Source organism: Pongo pygmaeus, chromosome 18 (genome assembly GCF_028885625.2).
Source record: "Pongo pygmaeus isolate AG05252 chromosome 18, NHGRI_mPonPyg2-v2.0_pri, whole genome shotgun sequence".
NCBI lineage: Eukaryota > Metazoa > Chordata > Mammalia > Primates > Hominidae > Pongo > Pongo pygmaeus.
The window spans coordinates 540,541-554,925 of record NC_072391.2 but is presented as its reverse complement, the minus strand read 5'-3'; the positions used below and the strand labels follow the sequence as shown (position 1 = coordinate 554,925).

The following is a 14,385-nucleotide window of genomic DNA, read 5'->3' as shown; positions in this document are numbered from 1 at the left end:
CAGTAGCTGGGACTACAGGTGCTCGCCACAACACCCAGCTAATTTTTGTATTTTTAGTAGGGACGGGGTTTTGTGTCATGTTGTCCAGGCTGGTCTCCAACTCCTGACCTCAGGTGATTCACCCTCCCCAGCCTCTCAAAGTGCTGGGATTACAAGTGTGAGCCACTGCACCCGACTCCTCCTTCTAGCTATTAGGAAAAACAGATTATTAACTACAGTTATCCTACAGTGATACAGAACACTAGGACTTATTCTTCCTATCTAGCTATAATTCTGTCACTAAGAATTTGTTGGCCTAGCAAGGTGGTCACGCCCATAATCTCAACACTTTAGGAGGCCAAAATAGGAGGACTGCTTGAGGCCAGGGGTTCATCTAGGTAACAGTGAGAAGTCGTCTCTACAAAAATTAAAAATAAGGCTGGGCACGGTAGCTCACACCTGTAATCCCAGCACTTTTGGACGCCAAGGTGGGCAGATCCTTTGAGCTTAGCAGACTAACAACATGGCAAAACCTCACCTCTACAAACAACACAAAAGTTAGCTGGGTGTGCTGGCAGGCACTTATAGTCCCAGCTACTCAGGAGGCTGAGGCAGGAGGATCTCTTGAACCTGGGAGGTGGAGCTTGCAGTGAGCTGAGATCATGCCACTGCACTCCACCCTGGGCAACAGGGCCAAATCCTGTCTCAAAAATAAGTAAATAAATAAATAAATAAATAAAACATTGGCTGGGTGTGGGGGCATGCCCCTGGAGGCTGAGGTGGGAGAATCCCTTGAACCCAGCCCAAGAGTTCAAGGCTGCAGTGAACCATGATCACACCACTGCACTCCAGCCTGGACAACAAAGTGAGATCCCATCTCTTTTTTTTTTTGAGACAGAGTCTTGCACTTTCGCCTGGGCTGGAGTGCGGTGGCACGATCTTGGCTCACTGTAACCTCCGCTTCTCGGGTTCAAGCAATTCTCCTGCCTCAACCCCCAAGTAGCTGCGATTACAGGCGCCTGCCACCACGCCCAGCTAATTTTTTGTACTTTTAGCAGAGACGGGGTTTCACCATGTTAGCCAGGCTGGTCTCGAACTCCTGACCTTGTGAGTTGCCCGCATCAGCCTCCCAAAATGCTGGGATTACAGGTGTGAGCCACCGTGCCTGGCCAATGATCCCATCTCTTTTTTTCCTTCTCCAAGAAGCAGGAATTACAGGCATTTTCTAATATGCATTTTTCCAAATATCAGTAAAAATAGCCCATCTTCATAAAGCATCTGCAGATGCAAATTCAATGTTCTATCTAGTTCTTTAATTTACTAGAAAATCCAAGTTTCTTTAGATGTATTTTGTATATTTTTGTATGAACCTTAATGAAGTCAAAGTATGTAAATATTTTATCTTTAGGGTTTACTTAAATTTTTTTATTTCTACCAACTGTAATGACTTTTTTTTACTAGATTCCCTTCTGTACTGTTTAAACTCTATGCTATGTGCAAAGGCACTACTTTTCAAAATAATTAAAATCAGTAACACAATAGGAAATATAGCCAATACCTCAAATAAAACCATTCCCACACCCTCTCCTACACACTCATATCTCCCAACACAAAACTAAAAGCACTTTTAATATTTCTTCAAAACTTCTTTCAATTCTACCTGGTTGTAAGTGTGGTATATATTTAGTACATCACTCTATCATAATAACTTAGAAGTGCTAATCTAAGTAAATTTGGAGCCTTTATAATTACCACTTTTATGAGCCACATAATAGACTTAAATGGATGTCTAATCCTTTTGTCTGATACAACTAATGTTTACATTGAATGTTTCCAGAATTTAAACAACGTAAGTGCTTGGAAGAGAAGCAATCCATAAGCCTGGTGCCCTTAACAACCTTGTCTGCACCATCTACATAGAATTAAACTCTTCCTGTATGTTAGATCCTAAACGGGAACTAGAATAGTCCTTAACTTTTTTTTTTTTTTTTTTGAGACAGAGTCTCGCTCTGTCGCCCAGGCTGGAGTGCAGTGGCACGATCTCGGCTCACTGCAACCTCCACCTCCGAGGTTCAAGCGATTCTCCTGCCTCAGCCTCTCGAGTAGCTGGGACTATAGGCGCCCGCCACTACGACCGGCTAATTTTTTGTATTTTTCGTAGAGACGGGGTTTCACCATGTTGGTTAGGCTAGTCTCGATCTCTTGACCTCATGATCCACCTGCCTCAGACTCCCAAAGTGCTGGGGGATTACAGGCGTGAGCTATCGCGCCTGGTCTAATTTTTGTATTTTTAGTAGACAGTAGAGTTTAGATTTTACCATGTTGGCCAGCTGGTCTTAAACTCCTGACGTCAGGTGATCTGCCCACCCCGGCCTCCCAAAGTGCTAGGATTACAGGTATGAGCTACTGTGTCCGGCCATCCTTAACAATTCTGAATCTTCCTGGGGACAAGTAAACCTTAGGTTTCCATTAAAGCATACACCTGCCAGGCCAGTGGCTCATGCTTGTAATCCTAGCACTTTGGGAGGCCAAGGTGGGAAGATCACTTCAGCCCAGGAGTTGGAGATCAACATGGCAAAACCCTGTCTCTAGAAAAAACAGAAAAATTAGCCAGGTGTGGTAGCACGTACCTGTAGTCCCAGCTACCTGGGAGGCTGAGATGGGAGGATCACCTGAGCCTAGGAGGTCAAGGCTGCAGTGACCAGTGACTGCACCACTGCACTCCAGCCTGGGCAACAGAGTGAGACTCTATATCAAGAAAATAAAGTATACACCTGGCCAGGTGCGGTGGCTCACGCCTGTAACCCCAGCACTCTGGGAGGCTGCGGTAGGCAGATCACTTGAGGTCAGGAGTTCGAGACCAGCCTGGGCTAACATGGCGAAACCCCGTCTCTACTAAAAATACAAAAAATTAGCCAGGCATGGTGGCACATGCTTGTAATCCCAGCTACTAAGGAGGCTAAGGCAGGAGAATCACTTGAACCCAGGAGGCGAAGGTTACAGTGACCTAACATCGTGCCATTGCACTCCAGCCTGGCCAACAATAGTGAACTCTGTCTCAAAAAATAAAGAAATTTTTAAATAAATAAATAAAGTATACACGTGATATCAGAGACCTTCAATTTCAAAAAATTTAGGTCAACTACTATACAATCCAGCAATCCCACTACTGAGATTTATCCACAGGAAAGGAAATCCATATACCACAGGGATGCCTGCACCCCATGTTTACTGCAGCACTTTTCTCAATAGCAAAGATATGGAATCAATCTAAGTGTCCATCAACATTTGAATGGATAAAGAAAATGTGATATAGATACACAATGGAATACTTTTTTTTTTTTTTTGAGACAGAGTCTCGCTCTGTCACCCAGACTGGAGTGCAGTGGCGCGATCTCGGCTCACTGCAAGCTCCGCCTCCCGGGTTCATGCCACTCTCCTGCCTCAGCCTCCCGAGTAGCTGGGACTACAGACGCCCACCACCACACCCGGCTAATTTTTTTTGTATTTTTAGTAGAGACGGGGTTTCACCATGTTAGCCAGGATGGCCTCGATCTCCTGACCTCGTGATTCACCCCCCTCGGCCTCCCAAAGTGCTGGGATTACAGGCGTGAGCCACCGCGCCCTGCCTGTATATTTCGACATAGCTAGAAGAAGGGACTCAAAACTTTCCCAATATATAAAAATGATAAGCCGGGCACGGTAGCTCACGCCTGTAATCCCAGCACTTTGGGAGGCCGAGGTGGGCAGATCACGAGGTCAGGAGATTGAGATCATCCTGGCTAACACGGTGAAGCCTCATCTCTACTAAAAATATAAAAATTAGCCGGGCGTGGTGGCGGGCGCCTATAGTCCCAGCTTCTTGGGAGGCTGAGGCAGGAGAATGGCATCAACCCAGGAGGCAGAGCTTGCAGTGAGCTGAGATTGCGCCACTGCACTCCAGCCTGGGTGAGAGAGAGAGACTACGTCTCAAAAAAAAAAAAAAAAACAAGGACAGACACCCCAACCTGATCATTACAGTGTATGCCTGTAACAAAATACCGCATGTACCCATCCCATGAATATGTACAAATATTTCTATCAATTAAAAAGAAACAGCTCAGGCCGGGTGCAATGGCTCATGCCTGTAATCCCAGCACTTTGGGAGGCCAAGGTGGGTGGATCACGAGGTCAAGAGTTTGAGACCAGCCTGGCCAACATGACAGAACCCCATCTCTACTAAAAATACAAAAATTTAGCTGGAGTGGTGGCAGGCACCTGTAATCCCAGCTAAGTGGCTGAGGGAGTCTGAGGCAGGAGAATTGCTTGAGCCCGGGAGGCAGACACCACACTAAACCGAGATCGTACCACTGCACAGAGCGAGACCCTGTCTCAAAAAAAAAAAAAAAAAAAAAAGGTCAAAAAGCAGATTCAAAGCAACATGCATGCAAATTATAACATTTATCTATAATCAAGTATGTATTACACACATTTTAGCTTACATATTAAATGTTTAATTACCTCTTAATGATATTAATGGGTGGGGGGATTACAAGGGCTCCTTATTTTTCTTATTGTATCTATTAGTACTTTACCTACCAGTTTTAGTTTCTTGAGACAGAGTTTCACCCTTGTCGTCCAGGCTGGAGTGCAATGGCGAGATCTCAGCTCACTGCAACCTCTGCCTCCCGGGTTCAAGCGATTCTCCTGCCTCAACCTCTGAAGTACCTGGGATTACAGACGCCCACCACCACACCTGGCTAATTTTTGTATTTTTAGTAGAGATGGGGTTTCACCATGTTGGCCAGGCTGGTCTCCTGATCTCAGGTGATCCACCCGCCTTGGCCTCCCAAAGTGCTGGGATGAGAGGTATGAGTTATCGCGCCAGGCCAGTTTCTTTTAAAACAATGAACATCTATAAAAATAATTTAGCTTCACTGGGCGCCGTGGCTCATGCCTGTCATCCCAGCACTTTGGGAGGCCGAGGTGGGCGGATCACGAGGTCAGGAGATCAAGACCATCCCGGCTAACATGGTGAAACCTCACCTCTAATAAAAATACAAAAAATTAGCCAGGCGTGGTGGCGGGCGCCTGTAGTACCAGCTACTCAGGAGGCTGAGGCAGGAGAATGGCATAAACCCGGGAGGCGGAGCTTGCAGTGAGCCAAGATCGCGCCACTGCACTCCAGCCTGGGTGACAGAGCGAGACTCCATCTCAAAAAAAAAAAAATTTAGCTTCTACCCCAATACCATCTCAATTGTGTACTTTTGTAGACAGTCACCTGTGTGTCTATGTCTGTGTTAAAAAAAAAAGGTCTGGGCCGGGCGCGGTGGCTCACATCTGTAATGCCAACACTTTGGGAGGCTGAGGCAGGTGGATCACTTGAGGTCAGGGGTTCGAGACCAGCCTAGTCAACATGGCGAAACCCCGTCTCTACTAAAAATACAAAAATTAGCCAGGCGTTGCACGCCTGTAGTCCAAGCTACTCAGGAGGCTCAGGCAAGACAATCGTTTGAACCCAGGTGGTGGAGGTTGCAGTGAGCAGAGATTGTGCCACTGCACTCCAGCATGGGCAAGAGAGCAAGACTATTTCAAAAAAAAAAAAAAGTCTGAAAAGAAATGCAGTAAAATAATGGTAATGTTATTTTTCTCAGGATAGTGGGATTATTGGCCATTTTCTGTTTTATACAACCCAAGCTTCATTTGCCATTCAGCAATTCAATCAGCATGTAGACCCAGAATACATACACTCACCTGCTCACATACATACATAACATGCCCCTTACACACAAATATCCCACTCCCACATACACACATCCCTGATCCTGCAGACACATGCTCCCACACATCTCACCACACACACATATTACACACACACACACACCAGCTCACATATGTAACTGCTCACACACATACATGCTCACTCTCATTCACACACACCTTCACTCAAATTCAAGGCTAAGAGACTGGAAATGATACAGGGCAAATAAAAGGTGATGCCAGGCTGGGCGCTACGGCTCATGCCTGCAATCCCAGAACTTTGGGAGGCTGAGGCCCGAGGAGGGTCGCTTGAGCCTGGGAGTTCAATAATATGCCTGGGCAGTATCACTATACTATAATTCATCTCTACAAAAATAATTTTTAAAAATTTTTGTATTTTTAGTAGAGACGGGGTTTCACCGTGTTAGCCAGGATGGTCTCAACCTCCTGACCTCGTGATCCGCCCGCCTCAGCCTCCCAAAGTGCTGGGATTACAGGCATGAGCCACCGCACCCGGCCAAATTTTTTAAATTAGCGGAGCATGGTCATGCCTGCCTATAGTCCCAGCTACTCAGGAGGCTAAGATGGGAGGACTGCTTGAGCCCAGGAGGTGGAGGATGCAGTGAGCTGAGATCTTGCCACTGCACTCCAGACTGGGTGACAGAGTGAGATCCTGTCTCAAAACAAACAAAAAGGTGCAGTCAAATGTCCCTAGGAACTTCCTACTGCCACCATTAGCGGTGCAGGAATAAAAAAACTTAGGGAGATCTGAGCATCGACACTTCCTTCAGCAGCCTATTTCTGCAAGTACTGAAGACAGACAATGCCTACCAAGGTTACTGAAGGACATTCTCGGAAAAGAATCAGTGGCTATTAAAACGCAAATGCTTAAGTGACTGTAAAAATAACATGTAAATTACAGTTATAATCTTTAAAAACAAAACAAAATTAAAGTAATCCTTTCTCACAACACTCTTAGAATTTATTTTACAATCTCTGCTTCATGATAGGTGGTAGTAAATACAAAAGCATCAGTCCTCTCAGTATGAAGGGGTCATGTCAATCTCCAGAGATGGTTGAAGCCTTAAAAATCACCTATTCCAACTTCATACCTAATTCCTGGACACATCTGACTATTAGCCAGAAAGCTCCACTTGCTCCTTTCATCTGCTGATTCCTGCTAACACAACACTGTGTTATATTACACCACACCTGATCTATCACCAGATGACGTAATTAGATCCAAACACACCATGACATTGCTAAAGAAACAGGGACACAAAAGCCATCTGTATTATAAACAGGAGCTGCTTCTATTAAAAATTCAGATAATCCATTTAAATAATTTAAAATGCTACCTTCATAAACAGATTACACAGAAGATACTCAATATGCTACCTCTGAAAATTTGATAAAAATTAAGATACTTGGCCGGGCACAGTGGCTCACGCCTGTAATCCCAGCACTTTGGGAGGCCGAGACGCGTGGATCACCTGAGGTCAAGAGTTCAAGACCAGCCTGGCCCAACATGGCGAAACCCCATCTCTACTAAAAATACAAAAAATAGCCAGGTGTGGTGGCGGGCACCTGTAATCCCAGCTACTCAGGAGGCTGAAGCAGGAGAATCGCTTGAACCCGGGAGGCACAGGTTGCAGTGAGCCGAGATCACACCCTTGCACTCCAGCCTGGGCGACAGAGCAGGCGAGACTCCATCTCAAAAAAATAAAAATAAAAATAAGATAATCTAGTTGTTATCATCAAGGACAGTAATGTGACTGGACTAAGAGTCTCTCATGTGCTCAATATTTTGAAATCTCAAGGTAGAAAGTACAAAAACTTACGATCTTTATTGCTGTTATCCAGTTTATCTGAACTGTTCCCTAGGGTTTTTAAAAAAAATCATTAATGTTTTTAAAAGAATCGGTATCTTTTGGAAATATATACTGAAGCATTTATGGAAGAAATGATATAATGTCAGGAACGCACTTCAAAAATCATCTGGGGGTAGTGAGTGGGGAGTTTACAGATGCACCAAGACTGCTAAAACTGAGCAATGGCTACAGGGTTACATAACATGAAAATCAACCTTTCTTTACCCTGTAAATTATCTGTTGCCAAACAGTAACTTAGCTTTAAGAAATCAAGAGCTCTCCTCCACCCCAGGAAGCCGGCCCAAGTCCAGGCACTCAGATCACACCCAACATTGCTTCTTCCTAAGCCGTCTGGAAGAACAGACAGGAGTAATACCACAGATCCCTTCCACTTCCCCATCCTCACCAAACCCCAAGTCATCCAGCCCTTGCCTCCAACCTTCGAATTCCACCAACAGCTCTTGGAATTCAGAGTGAAGAATTTTGTCTCATTTCTACTTTGTGATGACAAGAAAGCTCAGCCCCAAATAGCAACACAAAGTTTTTCCCACTGTGATCATTAAGGGAGGTTATGACAAAAGATGTTTCTTAAATAAAAAGAATTGTATGAAAGTCAATAAGATATAATCACAACAGGGATATTGTGAGCCACCACATCTAAGAAGAGGCATCTAAGGTCTAAGAGCCAAAAGACCTAGTTCTACCCCTATGAGACCTTGGGAGAGCTATCTGACCTTTCTGGGTTTCCGGTTTCTTACCTGTTAAGTGGGGATGAATCCTGCTTACCTACTATCTCAGAGAACTGTGGTATGATCCAGTGGAAACATACCTGAGCCTCACAGAAGCTCTCTGTCAGAGTTGGGTTATGGTAACAAGGAGCAAACGTGGTACTCTCCTAACTTCTTTGCTGTACTGAAACAAGTGTATGTTTGGGAGAAGAGACAGCGCACTAGCCAACAGCAATCAAGGGAGCTCAAGGTGCTCTCCAGCCCAGGGGCAAGAAGGAAACGCAGCAAAACACCTGGACCAGCAACCACCATCCACGCTGACCATACAGGAAAGTATCAGTCACATATTTCACTGCCCATTACAGTAGGTAGAAAACTACCCTGACAATATCCCAACCGGAGCTAAGCCTGTGAGCATTGCAGGCTGCCTCGCAGGCACCTGTCTGCACATCTTCTTAGTGTGAACTCAGCAAGGAACCCTGATTTATCAGGACCCTGTGTTTTGTTTTTTGTTTTTTGTTTTTTTTTTTTGAGACGGGGTCTCGCTCTGTCGCCCAGGCTGGAGTGCAGTGGCGCTATCTCCGCTCACTGTAAGCTCCGGCCTCCCGGGTTCACGCCATTCTCCTGCCTCAGCCTCCCGAGTAGCTAGGACTACAGGTGCCCGCCACCACGCCCGGCTAATTTTTTTGTATTTTTTAGTGGAGACAGGGTTTCACCATATTAGCCAGGATGGTCTCGATCTCCTGACCTCATGATCCGCGCGCCTCGGCCTCCCAAAGTGCTGGGATGACAGGTGTGAGCCACTGCGCCCGACCATCAAGGTTCTTAATGTTATGACTAACACCCTAAATAGCAGTGTGCCAATTTTACCTCTTTTCTTACAGACCTCTTGGCTTAAACATGCATATGTACTTGAACACCCACTTACCAGATGTCTGCATGTGTGAGAAGTCAAAATACAAAAAATTGACAGATGCATCTTACGGATTTCCTACTAAGTAAAATATTTAAAAGTGAGCACTGGTATTATTTGATGTCCACCGGGTTGTTGGCACAACACACACGGCCCTGCTGTTATCTCCACTTAAACTTTATTAAGTGCTGAGGTAGACAGGAACAACTGCATCTTGGGGCCCATCTTTCCTCCAGGAGCAGGTGCCCTGAGGACCGCGTGGACCCCTGCCACACTGTACTGTGCGTAGTGCCTGTCCACGCATTTCACCTCTCCTACTAGTGTGAAGGTGGCCCTAATGGAGTTCTGCTAGACTTCTGCATTTGCCAACAAGCTCCGAGGCTCACTGCCTTCCTCCCCAAAGGCACCAAAGTAAAAATTATTAATTCCAGGACCTTCTACAAGCATTGACTGTCTCCCAAACAATAAAAGATGAAATCTAAGTAGAAAAGATGTCAACCACACACAGTAAAGGAATTGTGCTCAAAACAGGTGTCTATCAGTAGGATCTCAAGGCGTCTGGGCAGCCTGGCCTCTGCGGCTAGAACTTGGGTGAATTCAGCCGAGCTGTATCTGGGCCCTCGGGTGGGGGAATTGCGGGGAACTTCTTCATTCAGGGGCACGTCGATCAGGCACCCTGGGGGGGCGGGTGGCGATCAGGCCCCCTGGGGGGGTGTCCCCAGGCGAGGAGCTGACCTCGGTAAGATCCAGCTGACGAGGCGCTGGGGGGAGGGGAAGAAACTGACTCCCCAGAATAGAACCTCCTTTTAAGAAGGGAAGAGGGACTCCAGCGAAATTCAACCAGAAATCCAGGGCCGAAGTGGTGAATAAGCAGAAAAAGCAGGACCCTCAGGTCTTGACAGTGCGTTTCCCGACTCCAGGGGCCGCGTCGACCGGTCCCACATCAACCCCGCAGGCCAGCCGCGCACCTGCCCGGTTCCCACGCCCCGGCCCGGGCCGCTCCGTACCTGCTCTGCCCCGTAGACCGTAGCAAACTGGACGAAGTCCTCGATGCGGACGAAACCGTCCCCATCCCCGTCCAGGGCATCGAACACGGCTCGGAGGCGGGGGCCGTCCTCCTGACTCCCCGCGGGCTCGCTCGGAAGGGGGTGGGTCTGGCTGAGATCCGAGGGCTGCGGCGGGGACCTGGGACCTTCCTCCAGCGGCAGCTCGCCCGCCGTGGGCGCGGGGAAGGGAGAGAAGAGGTCGACCTCGCCCCGCGCTCGGTGGCTGCTGCTGGACCCCTGCAAGCGGAAAGGCGCGCTCTCCGGGCAGCTCGGGGGGCCACACTCCTCGGGCTCCTCAGTCCAGGAGAAAAACGGGTCGAGTTCTGGAAGCGGCGCCTCGGAGCGCGGCCCTGGGCCCGGAGCGTCGGGGCTCGCAAGCTGCCCCCGCGGGCCGGAGCGCGGCGGCGGGGCGGACGGCCCGGGGTCCCGCGGGCCTCCCTCCAGCCCCGGGGCCGGCCGGGCGCTCCAGCGCGCCCCGCCATCCGCAGCGGCTCCGGGCGCAGGCTCATCCAGGCCCGGGGGCTCCGCTTCGGGGCCGGCGACGGGCGCTCCGAGGCGTACCTCCGCAGGGCTCGGCGCCAGTTGCGCCGCCCCCGGCCCGTCCGGCCCGCCCGGCTCCGGGTCGGGCCCCGGCGGCTCCGAGCCCGGGGGCGAGGCCGGCGGGGCCGACGCCATGCTCCCGAGAGGCTAGTGGTGCGGAGGGCGCGGGCGGCAGACAAAGGCGCTCAGGGCGCGGCGGCGGGCGCGGGCATCCCCTCGGCGGCGCGGGCGGGCGCGCGCGGGGCGCCCGGGCTGCTGGGGCTGGCGCTCGGGCCCTGCTCTGTCCTCGCCCATCTTCGCGCCGCGCCTCAGCTGCCCTCGGCCCGGCGGCGCGGCGGGCGCAGGCCCATGGCGGCGGGGCGGCCTAGGGAGGGCGGCGAGGGTCCGGGCGGCGGGCGGCGGGGGACGGGGGCCGAGGAGACCGGAGGCCGCTGAGCCCGTGAAGCAGGATGAGGAGACTAAGGAGGCTGAGGCGCCTGAGGTACCCGGTGAACTAACGCCGCCGCCGCCACCCAGGCCCCGCCCCCCGTCGGGCCTGACGTCAGCACGTCCCGGCGGTGCCCCAGCCCCTCGCCAGCTCGCTATAAAGACAGGCTGCGGGTGTGTCGCGGCAGTGCAGCGACCGCGAAGGGGTGTTTTGCTGTCTGTCATATTCCTCGTTTCGCCAGAGCCGGGGTCCCGAGCTTCGGGCGCGGGACGCGGGGGTGCTCCGAGGCTGCGAGCGGAGGCGTGACGTGACGTCCCTGGCAAGGGACCCGCGGAGTCAGGCCTTACTTAGAACGTGTTGCCGCCGCACAGCTACCAGCGGGCGCGACCGCGACCCACGCATGGTGCGGTCGAGTAAACGGCACCGCATGGCGAGCGAGAGACGCAGAGGGACACAGCCCCCTAGGAGCTGAGCCCTTCCGGGGTAAAGCGTTCTCACGTTGATGAGACCAGGAGGCGGCGCAAGCCTGGCTCCGCCGCCCAGGGGTTGCAGGTGCCCCAGGGATTGCGAGGCGCAGACGCCGCAGAGGGCGACGCCTTGCCCAGGTCCCGGGCGGACCTGGGGACGCAGGGTCTGACACGGAGTGCGGAGGGGCCCCAGACACGCAGTCCATGTCCCTTGAAACCAGAGGCACGCGCGGCCACGCGCTAGGCCTTTCCCTTAAGCCTGTGACCAAGATCTCCAGGACGCCCAGCGTTGGGACGGGCGCGCTGGCCCACGCCCAAGCGGGAGGATCGCTTGCGCCCAGGAGTTCGAGACGAGCTTCAGCACCAAAGCAAGACCTCGTCTCTACAAAAAATAAGACTCAAGAACACACCCAGCGTGAATCGCCCGTCTGCAGCCGGCCTTCCAAGCACGGTGGCCGCGTTTGACAACTGACGTCTGTGTTTGGGTGTCCCTGTCCTCAGAGGGACACAGGACCTCAGAAAGGACCACAGCCCGGCGGAGGCATAATGGTGGGACAGGCTAGTTAGGAGCAGGTGAGACACTAAATTTAGCCTGTCATAATTTGTATCAGGGAAACGATGAACTTGTATTTTTACACACCATGGGCACCAACACAAGATATGGTTTCGTAAGCAGCTTTGGCAAGAACCAAAGGAACGGAACCTCTGCTTCCAACTGTACGGTCAGGAGCAGTGTGTTAATTAAGTGAGTCATCTCCCGTGGCAAAATCCCAGGGTACATGGGAGCAGACTTTGTGAGGCTGGCATTAGGAAAAGGAAGGTGAGGGGTCCTCCTCCCCAAACTATATTCTCATTTTCTTGTAAGAGCTGTACGTGTTCATGAGGAAGATACTGCATTCAAAGAATGAAATCACCAGCAGCTTCGGCAAGAATTCAAATTTGGGCTGATGCCTTCGGCCGGATAAAATTTTCAGAAGCAGTGATAGTGATGTGTCAACCTTTCTAAATAGGGGTGTTAGTGTGGGCGAGGCAAAGACAGCAGGCTCCCTCTGCTTTTATGTGCCGGCGCTGCCAGAGGCAGAAGGCTGGCTTTCTGAGAGCAGGGGCCCGCACGCTCTGTCTGTGCTAGGTCTGGAAAACGTCCATTGCGTGCCCGGCTGGTGTCCTCCATGGAACCACAGCCTGGAAGCCTGCACCTCCCTGCCTGGACCAGGTAGAGGCTGTTCATGAAAAACTAAAGGGACAAACAAGTTCCCGTCAGTCCATCTGCTGTTCAGAGCTACTGTCTGTGTCCCCTTCGTAGGCTGTGGGCTATAGCAGTTCCTTCTTTTCTTTCTTTTCTTTTTTTTTTTTTTCCCCCAAGACAGGGTTTTGCTCTGTTGCCCAGGCTGCAGTGCAGTGGTGCGACCATAGCTCACGGCAGCCTCAACCTCCTAGGCTCAAGAGATCCTCCCACCTTAGGCCAGGTGTGGTAGCTCACGCCTGTAATCCCAGGACTGTGGGAGGCTGAGGCGGGCGGATCACGAGGTCAGAAAATGGAGACCATCCTGGCTAACACGGGGAAACCCTGTCTCTACTAAAAATACAAAAAACAAAAATTAGCCGAGCGCGGTGGCAGGCACCTGTAGTCCCAGCTATTCAGGAGACTGAGGCAGGAGAATGGCGTGAACCTGGGAGGCAGAGCTTGCAGTGAGCCAAGATTGCACCACTGCACTCCAGCCTGGACAATAGAGCACAACTCCTTCTCAAAAATAAAAAATAAAAATAAAAGAGAGATCCTCCCACCTCAGCCTCTCCAGTAGCTGAGACCACAGATCTGCACCACCTTATTATCCTTTTTTTTTTTTTTTTTTTGATATGGAGTCTCACTCTGTCGCCCAGGCTGGAGTGCAATGGCGTGATCTCTGGTCACCGCAACCTCCGCCTCCCGGGTTCAAGTGATTCCCCTACCTCAGCCTCCTGAGTAGCTGGGATTACAGGCGTGTGCCACCAAGGCCGGCTAATTTTTTGTGTTTTTAGTAGAGACGGGGTTTCACCATGTTGGTCAAGCTGGTCTCAAACTCCTGACCTCAAGTGATCCGCCCACCTCGGCCTCCCAAAGTGCTGGGATTATTGGCATGAGTCACCACACCTGGCCTCAACATGCGTTTTGGAGGGTATAAATATTCAAACCATAGCCTCCATCTTCTCACTCTGTCCTCACATGTTGGAGAAAGATTATCTCTTTTGGGCTGGGCATGGTAGCTCATGCCTGTAATTCCAGCACTCTGGGAGGCCGAGGTGGGTGAATCACGAGGTCAGGAGTTCAAGACCAGCCTGGCCAAGATGGTGAAACCCCGTCTCTACTAAAAAATAGAAAATTTAGGCCGGGCGCGGTTGCCCAGGCCTGTAATCCCAGCACTTTGGGAGGCAAGGTGGGCGAATCACAAGGTCAAGAGATCAAGAACATCCTGGCAAACATGGTGAAACCCCGTCTCTACTAAAAATACAAAAATTAGCCAGGTGTGGTGGCGCCCACCTGTAGTCCCAGCTACTCGGGAGCCTGAGGGAGGAGAATCACTTGAACCTGGGAGGCAGAGGTTGCAGTGAGCCAAGATCGCACCACTGCACTCCAGCCTGGCGACAGAGCAAGACTTCATCTAAAAAAATATATGTATATATTAGCCGGCCGTGGT

At 50.6% G+C, this 14,385-nt stretch overlaps 1 protein-coding gene across 3 annotated transcripts in view; it reads right to left on the bottom strand.

The window, feature by feature from the left end:
- Positions 1-11,329, bottom strand: part of RAB11FIP3 (RAB11 family interacting protein 3) — a 96,278-nt gene extending 84,949 nt beyond the window's left edge. For all 3 annotated transcript variants that reach the window (XM_063654120.1, XM_054455251.2, XM_054455252.2), the window contains exon 1: positions 10,238-11,329. In XM_063654120.1, coding sequence (XP_063510190.1) covers positions 10,238-10,951 — 714 coding nt within the window. In that variant the 5' untranslated portion in view covers positions 10,952-11,329. The remainder of the gene's footprint in view (positions 1-10,237) is intronic.
- Positions 11,330-14,385: the final 3,056 nt, after the last annotated feature.